The sequence below is a fragment of the Bolinopsis microptera genome, chromosome 12 (assembly GCF_026151205.1).
Source record: "Bolinopsis microptera isolate Bmic1 chromosome 12, MBARI_Bmic_1.0, whole genome shotgun sequence".
Taxonomy (NCBI): Eukaryota; Metazoa; Ctenophora; class Tentaculata; order Lobata; family Bolinopsidae; genus Bolinopsis; species Bolinopsis microptera.
Window position 1 is genome coordinate 2029605 of NC_087083.1, and position 10652 is coordinate 2040256.

The following is a 10652-nucleotide window of genomic DNA, read 5'->3' on the forward strand; positions in this document are numbered from 1 at the left end:
GAAATCATTATTTTATTTTGTAATCACTATTATACTGTTAAGCTATTCTAATGTTGTATTCAGTATGTACTATGTATATTGTATTCTAATACATTCACCACTCAGGCTAGGTATATGTTCATCATAATCAGGTAATGATCGGGGGAGGAATACTATGTGATATTCGCAATACCCAAGCATGTAGCAGATCCTTCAAACCAGAATATGAAAAGGTTAATATTTATTTCGTGGATGGATCTTTCCTTGTATGGGAAGCTGAAACAGCGATATTTCTTCGGGAGAAATTTGGTGTTAGTGGTGTTTTAGTAGGGACCTTACCAAGAAGCCACGACAGAACAGAGCATTGGGCCTGCCTCTCGAAATCATGAAAGAGGAAGCGATTGTTCTGCACAGGGAGGGCGTAGTTAATATTGTTAAACAAAAAGACATGCCAGTAGTTGGTTCTGAAGAAAAGTATGCTGATTATTTAGCAAAGTCTTACAAGGAACAGAATGAGTTTTTGCAGAATAAAATTTTTAGTAAGTCTCAGAAGTTTGTTCAGGATCCTGTGGAAGAGCCTGTACATTTGAATCTGAGTGGAAAAATTGATATTGATAACCCACCTTATCATTTACAAAGGGTTTTTAATAGGCAATCTAGAGAATTTTGGTCCCAAAGTTTCGGTGATATCAACGAATTTGAATTGTCTGAATCTGAAAAAATGCGCCTTATGGTCCTTCAAGATCTTCGTCACAGAAACTATTTAATCACTTCAGGATCAAAATTTGGTGGAGATTTTCTCGTTTACCCTGGAGACCCATTAGTGTTTCATGCATATTTCATAGTTAAAGTTGTCCCCAAGGGTTTCAGAATGAAAGCCAATGAATTGTTAGCTTTTTCCAGACTGGCAACATCCGTTAAAAAGGTAGCTGTTTTGGGGACAGTGGACGGCTCAAATGTTTCCTACATCAGTTTACAGTGGTCTGGATTGAAATGAACAAGATTATATTTTTGCATTTGAGGATCTGTATTTTGAGATAAATTTTGATGGTTGTTTATTTCTTCCTGGGTATTAGTAGCATGATTTGTAAAACTTTGTATTGTAATTTTATTGATTTTGAGGAGTAAAATAACAGACACTAAAATTAACCTCCATTCATATTACGAAATCTTCATCAGATAAGTTTTTAGTCAAATTTTCTACAAATATCTTCAATATAATATTACGAACTTATCCACGAAAGTGTCTAATGTCACACGTACTTAATAAAATCATCTGTTTATTTAGCTGCTGGTACCGTCCGGATCCGAAAGCCAGCTATGTTGACAGTAGAAGATGAAACTAATAAAGAGAACAAGCTTAACGCCTCATCCGAAAACGTAAGCTTTCTTTTTAAAGCGATTTCAGTTGAAAATGGAAAGTATTTTTTTGAATGATTATTGACTCTGTTTTTGGTGAAGAGACAAAGGAATGTGATGACTCCTTCAACTATTTGTCACAGATATCACCTCATCGCGACAGAAAAATTAATGATATGATTGGCCGCAAAAAAACTTATTATAGCCGGTAGGTGCTACTCATAACTTAATACATATTATTATTAAGAATAAGCATTCCAAGCATTACAATTAATAGCTACAGTTAGCAATATATAGCCGCTCTATTCAGCCGCTCTTTTTAGATTCTTCGTGACAATTTAAATGTGGATACTCTGTCTCAATACTACGTCTAAAACGGTCTTCTTTAAGTTTTTACGGAAAGCGCAGACAATTTTTCGCCAGATATCTCCGCGCGAGTATTAAATTTGTTTGCTCGAGCGCGCGCGCTATTTTCGCGCCAATGCAAATCTCAAAGAGCTGAGCTAGATCAAGAGGTGTCACTGTACACCTCCAATCAACATTGAACATAATTAAAGATGGGTCATGGGTGTCTCTAATTTTTTCAACTAATTTTCTTTCAGATTGAGCGTTCTGTCAATTCGTCCAAGACCATTCTTCCGAAAGACAATGGCGCTCTATCCTCAGACGAAGAGAACTTCCACCGAAAGAAAAGAACGGTTTTAGATGACAGTTCAGATGAAGAAAATCAGCTAGTTATCGACGAAAATCAGCCGATGACATCACCATCACTATCTCTTGAACCAAATCGGGAGAAATTCTTGGTGGATAATATAGAATCTGATATGGACTCGGATGCTCCTATGTTGTCGAAGAACGCTAAAAAATTTGATTCAGACAGCGTCCCAACTGACGGCAAAGAATCGAGCTCAGACATTGAAAGCTTTATCAAGAAAAAGAAAAAGAAGAAGTTGAAGAAATCGCGGAAGAAGAACATGGCAAAAGAAGATTTATTAGATAAGTCTAAATTAACGGATGATGAAAACGATGAATTACTCAAGGATCTCGAGACAATGTTAAACGAACCAAACAGCGAACCTGACTTGAAGGATGTGGGTAACGAGAAGGTTTGTTTTGTGCATGATATATCTGCAGGCATACTAATACATGGCTGTTATACAGGGTGTCCCAAAATAGGCGACCAAGTTACTCTTACTATTAACTCGCCTCACATTTAATCTGACGATTTGAAAACGTCTCCAGTCATATGCTATGATGCTCCAGAATCTGTGTAAAAAATTTCAGGACCAAAATCTACAATGAACCTATTCTACTGATTATAGTTGAATCCTTAACTTTTATCCTCATCCCTTTCAAAGGTGGTAGCTATATTTTATGATCTTATTACCAATTCTAATCTTATGCATATATTGCATATCTATAAAATTCGATTGGTAACGCCGCAAACCTTTTTATTCAGACTGGGTGCAGTGATTCTGAAAGTGGCAGCAGCGTAGGAATGCCCGAGGATACCTACATCGTTCGAAAAACAGAGGGAACTGAGGATGTTAAGTCTAAGAAAGAAAAGATCTACAAAGATTTTGATCCTGAGGATTGGCAGAACGAAGAAGTTAAAGGTTAATGGCTTCCATTTGTGACATATCGGCATTTGACTTAATGATATTGATATTAATTTGAGATTAAAACTCTTTTTTTGAGACTCATCGAATATCGATTGATATTTTATATTATATAACAAATTTTAACGTCGTCAACTATCTCTAGAGAAGGAATACAAAGATAGTGAGAAGAAGAAGGGGGAGAAAAAGAAGAAAGAAACTCTTGATCCTGTTGCTCTGTTGGTCAGTGAGAGACAAAAAATGATGAGAGGTTAGTTCATAGTTGAATGAGTAGGCAATATTTTAACACCTTTTTCTTTCAGGGACAGCGGGAACGGAATCCTCGAACATTTTTTATATTACAATCTCAAAGCACAAATTTAAAGCAATATTGTCAAGAACAGAATTTCTTGTTCCCTGTAAATTGTTAGGTTTTGACCATGATGGGACCATGATAAGAAATGTTGTCTATAAGCTCATATCTATTGATCTCCCGAATATCGTGAAGAATATCATGCTGACCAATGGCGGTACTGCGATTGATCAGCTGATTTGAATCCTTTATGTGAGAAGCCTTCGAGTTGCTGAATCAGTTGTAAGGGCCACACATAAAAATATCAGGTTACCAGAGTCAATAACTCTAAAACCATTCCACATCTGGAATTCTATTCTTTAGATTACTTCTCGAAAAACTCATTCCTTACGATTGTAAGTCCGTAGCACTAGAACACTGTTCTATTTACAATGTTCCTGCGCACTGTGCCCCAAGCCACTGGAGTCAGAGACATAGCCAAGAAGTGTTTCGAACTAGCCTACAAGGATATAGCTCCAGTAAACATCACTCTCAGCCTCTTAATCATCATTTTGAACAGTCTCGTGATAGCCTACTACCGTCGCAACATCTTCAAGTTAACTCCGGCGCTTTTTGTCTGCATTGCTTGCTGCGATATCTCAGCAGCCGTTGGGAATATTGTCGTCGGTGTTGTTGTGGTTTCACGGTCCGGAGAACCACGCGGAGAGGACTATGTGGTGGTGCTATGTGATCTACAGGGTAGTTGGGTTGCTTGGTTATGCTGCCTCTATATTTTTCAACACCCTGCTTGCTGTCTCCAGGACAGTCTTTATCTGTAACCCATTTTATCTAAATTTATGGTTATGAAGGCTTTTGCGGGGGGCTTTCTTAGGGTTTCTTACTTTCCTTGTCGCTCTTACTATTTTTGATGTTTACTTCTTGGTGGACATAACGCCCGAAATGCAGTTCACGCAAGTCATTGTTTTCTTTTTCTTCGTTGTCTCTCTGATGGCAAGCATCACTTTTCCTGGACAGGCCATTGCTTGGCGTGTCTATATTGGCTCTCACTTTAATGCAGCACCCACCGCTGCTGTTGAGTTCACTCTTCTCACCTTGATCTACTTGTTGCCCGTTCTAGCTGTGTTCGTTAGCATGCTAGTTCAGGTGATCGTTGTGGTACGAAGATCTAGAGCGAGAAGTGATGAAGACGGAGGGCAACACTTTGATGACTGGAACTACATTACCACAACAGTCACCCTCTTAGCGTCGCTCTTCTTGGTGTGCAATGCCGCCCTCACCATTGACACCTTCATCGTACAGCTGGTATACCACGGACCTGATTACCACCCAGCAGAATATCGGGTGTTTGGGATTGTTGAGACGGTGCTGCCCCTTGTCAACTCACTGCTGTCTCCTGTTATCATTGTCTCCAACTCACTGCTGTCTCCTGTTATCATTGTCTCCAACTCACTGCTGTCTCCTGTTATCATTGTCTCCAACTCACTGCTGTCTCCTGTTATCATTGTCTCCAACTCACTGCTGTCTCCTGTTATCATTGTCTCCAACTCACTGCTGTCTCCTGTTATCATTGTCTCCAACTCACTGCTGTCTCCTGTTATCATTGTCTCCAACTCACTGCTGTCTCCTGTTATCATTGTCTCCAACTCACTGCTGTCTCCTGTTATCATTGTCTCCAACTCACTGCTGTCTCCTGTTATCATTGTCTCCAACTCACTGCTGTCTCCTGTTATCATTGTCTCTAGGAACGCAAGGATCAAGCATGATCTGCTCAGCAAAGTTAGGGCTGTCTTCAGGCATGCTGGATAGGATTATATATGGTGATTGAGGAGAATTGATGAACGTTATCTGTTCCGAAGGAAGAGTGGACGTTTTTGAAACCGCTGATTTTAAGGAGACAAATACCGGTTACATAGTTTTAATGTTTTGTGTTGCAGTGTATAATCATTAATCATGTCTTAATTTACATAACATAATCATTTAATTTGTTACCGATACAATCGTGAAATGATATTTCATTTGTAACCCTTCATTCAACGCTTCAAGGAAATACTGATCAAAACTGAAGGACAAGGTTACCCTGGCATATTAGAAACATGCCAGAAACATGCCACATGCCAGAAACATGCCACATGCCAGAAACATGCCACATGCCAGAAACATGCCACATGTCAGGAACATGCCACATCCACCGTATAAGTTACTGTTAGATGGGGGTAATGCAACGACCATTAATGTCAGTATTTGAGATTTTTCCGAAACTGACATTGTCATTAATGGTCATTAATGGTCATTAATGGTCATTAATGGTCATTAATGGTCATTAATGGTCATTAATGGTCATAAGATATCTCAAATTTTGAAATATCTGGCAGTAGCCTTGACTAATTGAGGGGAGAAATCATGTTTCGTACGGAGATCAGCGGCTTAGGTCAATACAGATGAATGGATCAAAACAGCCAGTCAGAGCGAGCTGTCGAAGTGGGAGTACCCGCCAGTATTTTACTTCAACAAAACAGGAGACTTTCCCATGCAGGACATCTGTCATGAGTTGAAAAAACTGGTTAACTGTCTCCATTACCTCAGTACTAGATTCATCATAATGGCCGATTCTGATTCGATCGAAGACACGAAATTCACCCTAAACTGGGGGATGATTCTTAAACTCGCTACGGAAAGTGAAGAATTCAGAGACTCTGTATCCCTTACAACTCTGCAGCACTCTGATAGACAAAACCCGCAGTGTGCTGCAGAGCTAACGGCTAAATGGGATGTTCTAAAACAAGCAGGATTTCTGAGCCTCTCGGCCTATCTTAAGGCCGGGTTTTTGCTCCTGGCAGCGTTTTATGACAAATCGCTGACTGTTTCAGAAAGAGCTGAAAATGCGTGGACTGTTTTCACGTTCTTCACTCTGTGGGGAGAACACTCGAAGAAATTAAATACCAGCGAGAACTTCATAACTAGAGAAAGCTTCAAAGACTTAATATCCGCAGCTAACGGACTTGTCTTGTATTTTGTCGACTTGATTTGTAATCACCCCAAAGCACCAGTAGTACCGTGGTTTTTATCGTCTGATCAAAATGAACAACTCTTCGCTCGAATCAGGGTTGGACGGCACTCCGGTAGACGCACACAAATCGACTCTACAAGAGTCCCTGAAGCCATGGGTCGTTACAACCGACTATTAGAGGTGGAGAATACGCTTGATGTTGAATGTGGTACAAGTGTTCATAAAACCGCTCATACCCGGGGGAAGACACTCTTTCGTTCTGAGTGGAGCAAACATCCAGAGAAAAAGATTGCTGTTGATTTTGGAGGTTCGGTCAAGATGAGTAACCTTATAATCCAAAGCTTAAAAAGAGGATCCAAGATTGGAGAGGAACTCTTTGTTTCCTCTTCTAGTTATGGAAGTTCGTATCTTTCAGGTGATAATGGAAATGTTATTTCTGAAAGACGGCGGAGTCTCCAATTTCCACTCTCATATGGTAGTGAACAACAATCAGATGATGAATCAGACCATGAGAGTGAAGACAATTTTTCTGATTATGAGGACGAAGAGCTGGTTGATAGCTCCACTAAGGTCGTGACCAAATATTGTAACCAAAGCAAGACCAACTTTGGTGCGAAAAGCCGAAGGAAAAGATTTTTTGGTCTTGCCTTGGATACAAGTATTGGGTTGTATCGCCCAGTCTGTAAAGGTTTAGCAGAACCAGAGCTATGCAACGCTCAAGAGGTGCAAGTTGGTGGAACAATAACTGGTATACTCATAACAGGCAAGGATGAAAAAAGAAGGCGCACGGTTGTGCAGGGCAAAGTGCTTTCTATATCTGTTAAGACATCTAAAGCATCACAAAGAAAAGGAAATGCTCGGTCGGGAGAGAGAAGACCTGCGGTGGCGATCTGTATTGAGCACGATATGTCTTCCCAGTGTTGGGTGAAGACCCAGGATGGTTCAATAATAAGTTTAGATTGGGAGAACGTTGTTGTTATGGTATAATTGGGTTAGTTGTAATATGTAGTAATATCAGTGTTTGAGAAAGTTGTAAAATTAACTTTTCATCCTCTTCCAAGACGTAAAGTACCGTCTACTTATTGTTAGTTAACTTTAGGTAGGTTCTAAGTGGTCCTCGTGTCCGTCCTTCTTGTTCCAGGAAGTGCGGAAAAAAACATGACCATTAATGTCAGTATTCGAAATTTTGGCAAAACTGACATTGTCATTAATGGTCATTAATGGTCATTAATGGTCATTAATGGTCATTAATGGTCGTTGCATCACCCCCTGTTAGATAATGCCGGATAAAGCTGAAATAATGGAGGGATAATGATTGACGGAAAGAGCGCTGGAAACCATGAAATTTTTTCGAGCAGCTTTGAAACTTTGTACGAACTCTCCTTTTTTTCGAGGAGATTGTTACAATGCAGTTAATATTAAATATTCGATATTCTTTAATATTGTTCAAACCTCCTCTCCTCAGAATCTGAGATATCCCTACCAAGACACGAACCTGTTCCGCTCCAACTAAGCGATTGCCTGGCCAGAATTCCCAAACTCACCACTCTTAGACCGACCAGAGTCGAGGAGAAGAAATCTGCGTTTGTGCCAAAGTTGTCCTCCAAAACCGACGAGTTTTTCCTTCCTAAAGATTTGGGAAACTTCATGGGGAGGTCTAGAGTTGTATAGTGCTTCTCAAATAAATATAGCTTACCAAACTACTGAAAGTATCGTGCCAAATCTGCCTGCTGCTGTAAAATGGGGGGGGGGGGGGGGGGGGGGGGGGGGGGGGGGGGGGGGGAAAAAAAAATTTAAAAATAAAATCCCCCCCAAAATCAAAAAAAAAAACAATTTAAAAAAATCCAAATAAAGTTTATATTTTTTAAGTTTTGAAAAAAAAACCCCAAATTAAAACCTTTTAGGAAGTACAAAAATTCCCCAAAAATTTCCCCAAAAATTGGCTAAAAAAAAAAAATTTGGGGCTTTTACCCAATTTTCCCCTTTCCCCCAAATTCGTAAATTTAAAATTTTTTTTAATTTTTTAAAAAAACCATTTTTTTTAAATTTTTGGGAAAGAAAAAATTAAAAAATTTTTTTAAAAAAACCAAATACTGGGGGAAAAAAAAAAAATTTTTGGGAATTTTTGATGGAATATCCCAAAAATTTTTAAAATTTTAAAGAGAAAACCCCCTTAAAAGGGAAAAAGTCTTTAATTTAAAAAAAAAAAGGGGGGGGAATTGGGGGGGTAAAAATTTAAAAAAAAATTTATTTTGAAAAAATGCTTTAGGGGACTTAATTTTTTTTCCCCAACCTTTTTTGCATTGAAATTGCAAAAAGTAGTTTGTTTTTTAACCTTGATCTTTTCCCTTTTTTAAAAAAAAAAAAACCCAAAGTTTTTTATATTTTTGGGGTAAAGGTGACCTTTTTGGAAAAAATCAAAAAAAGCCCAACCCCTAAACCCGGGCACCCCCGATTGGTTTCCCCCGGGAAACCCCCCTTTTTTAAAGCCCCTTTTTCCAAAAAAATTTTTTTAAAAAATTTTTTTAAAAAACTTAAAACCAAACCGGCGAAAAAAAGTTTTAAAAGGGAAAAGAAAAAATTAGTCCTTAACAATTATGGCAAAAAACTTAAAATTTTTTAAAAAATTTTAAAAAAACCCTTTTAAAAAAAATTTTTAAAAGGTCGTTTTTTAAAAAAATTGGGGTTTTTTGGCAAACAATTTTTGGGCCCGAAAAAAAAAGCCAAAACGTTTGGACGAATTTTCTGGGGAAAAAAAAAATAAAATCGGTTTAAAAACTTTTGAAAAAAATTAAAAAAATTTTTCCTAAAAACCAAAGATTTTTAAAAATTTTTTAAATTTTTCCCGCCCTTTTTTTGAACAATTGAAAAAGCTAAAACTTTAAAATTTGGGGCCTTTAAAAAAAGTCAACCTTTTTAAAAAACTTTTTCTTTATGAAATTTCCCAGCCGGGATTTTCAAGAAAATCCCAAAATTAGGAAAAGGGAAAAATTAGGCCCCCCCCCTCCCTTTAAAAAAAAAATTAAATAATAAAAAAATTTTTAAATTTTTTTGGGGGTTGAATTTTTTAAGTTTTTTGGGCCAAATTTTGGGGCCTCCAAAAAGGGGTAAAAAAAATTTTTTTAACCCCCCCCCGGGGGATTTTGCCCATTAAAAAGGGGGAAATTAAAACCCCGGTTTAAGCTTTAGGGGGGGGCCCCACATCCAAAGAAAAAAGAAAAAAAGAAAAAAAAAAAAAGAAAAAAAAAAAAACCCCTTTTAATTTCTTAAATTTGCCCCCCCCCCCCCCCCCCCCCCAAAATTCCCCCCTTTATTAAAAAAATTTTTTTAAAAAAAAAAAAATTTACGTTAAATTTCGCCCCAAAAAAAGGGGGAAAAGGGCCCCCCGTCCCCTTTTTTTCCTAAAAAAGAAACAAAATTTTTAAAAACCCCAAAAAAACTTCCCCCCCCCCTTTTTTTAAAATTTGAGGGTTAAAATTTTTGTCGCCAAAAACCAAAAAAACCCGGAATTTTCCCCCTTTTTTTGAAAACCTTTTTAAAAAAATTTTAAACCCCCCTAAAAATTTCGGTTTTTTTTGAAGTTTAAAAAAAAGTTTTGGGAAAAGGGGGAAAAAAATTTTTAAAAACTTTTTGGGGGGGGCCCCCCCCCCCCCCCCCCCCCCAAAATTTGTCATTTTTATTTTACAATTTTTAAAATCAATAAAATTTACAGGTTTTAAAAAAATTTGTACTTTTAAAATAAACGGATGGGAAAAAATTGCCTTTTTAAAAAAAAAAAGCTTAAAAGTTTTCTTTAAAAAAAATACGGGAAAATTAAAAAAGGGGCCCCCCCCCCCTTTTACGAAGTTGGGTGTTTAAAAAGGGGTTTGAAAAATTTTTAATTTTTTTTTTTTGAACCCTTTGGGTTTTTTAAACTTTAATTTTTACCACGGGGGAAAGTTGACCCAGGGTTTGGGAAATGTGTAAACGGGGGAATTTTTGAAGGGGGAAAAAGTTGCCCCGGGGGGAAATTTTTTTGAAAAGTTTGGAATTTAATTTTGGGGTTTTTGAAAATGTTGGGAATGTTTTTTGACCCCGTTTGGGAAGTTCCCCCTTTTGGGGTTTTTAAAACCCTTTGGGAATTTTCCCCCTTTTTGGAAAAACCCCCCCCCAAAATTTTCCCCAGGCCCAAAAAAAAGAAAGATTTCCTTTTCCGGAAAAAACAAAGATTGAACAGAAAACGCGAAGGGTTTTGTTAGAGGGGGGAAACGTTTTCGGGAAAAATTGATTCAACAAAAGAATTTTTCCCCCCTCTTTTTAAAATTTTTTTCCCCAAAAAAAGGAAGAAAAAAAACGACCAGAAATCTGGTTAAAACGGGGGAAAAAATTCAAATAGGACAAAATATGTTTTTTTTTT

General features: G+C 37.7%; 2 protein-coding genes across 3 annotated transcripts in view; both read left to right on the forward strand.

Moving 5' to 3' along the window:
• Window positions 1-109: 109 nt before the first annotated feature.
• LOC134823967 (tRNA-splicing endonuclease subunit Sen34-like) lies at window positions 110-1074 on the forward strand. The gene is given in 2 exon segments (XM_063835562.1): window positions 110-318; window positions 321-1074. Coding segments are annotated over 2 exon segments (840 nt in total). The 5' UTR covers window positions 110-134; the 3' UTR covers window positions 977-1074.
• A 190-nt stretch (window positions 1075-1264) lies between these two features.
• The window catches only part of LOC134823968 (claspin-like), an 87947-nt gene continuing 78559 nt past the window's right edge, over window positions 1265-10652 (forward strand). For both annotated transcript variants that reach the window (XM_063835563.1, XM_063835564.1), the window contains exons 1-5: window positions 1265-1359; window positions 1941-2444; window positions 2798-2954; window positions 3103-3207; window positions 7722-7911. In XM_063835563.1, the coding sequence (XP_063691633.1) occupies window positions 1300-1359; window positions 1941-2444; window positions 2798-2954; window positions 3103-3207; window positions 7722-7911 (1016 nt within the window). In that variant the 5' untranslated portion in view covers window positions 1265-1299. The remainder of the gene's footprint in view (window positions 1360-1940; window positions 2445-2797; window positions 2955-3102; window positions 3208-7721; window positions 7912-10652) is intronic.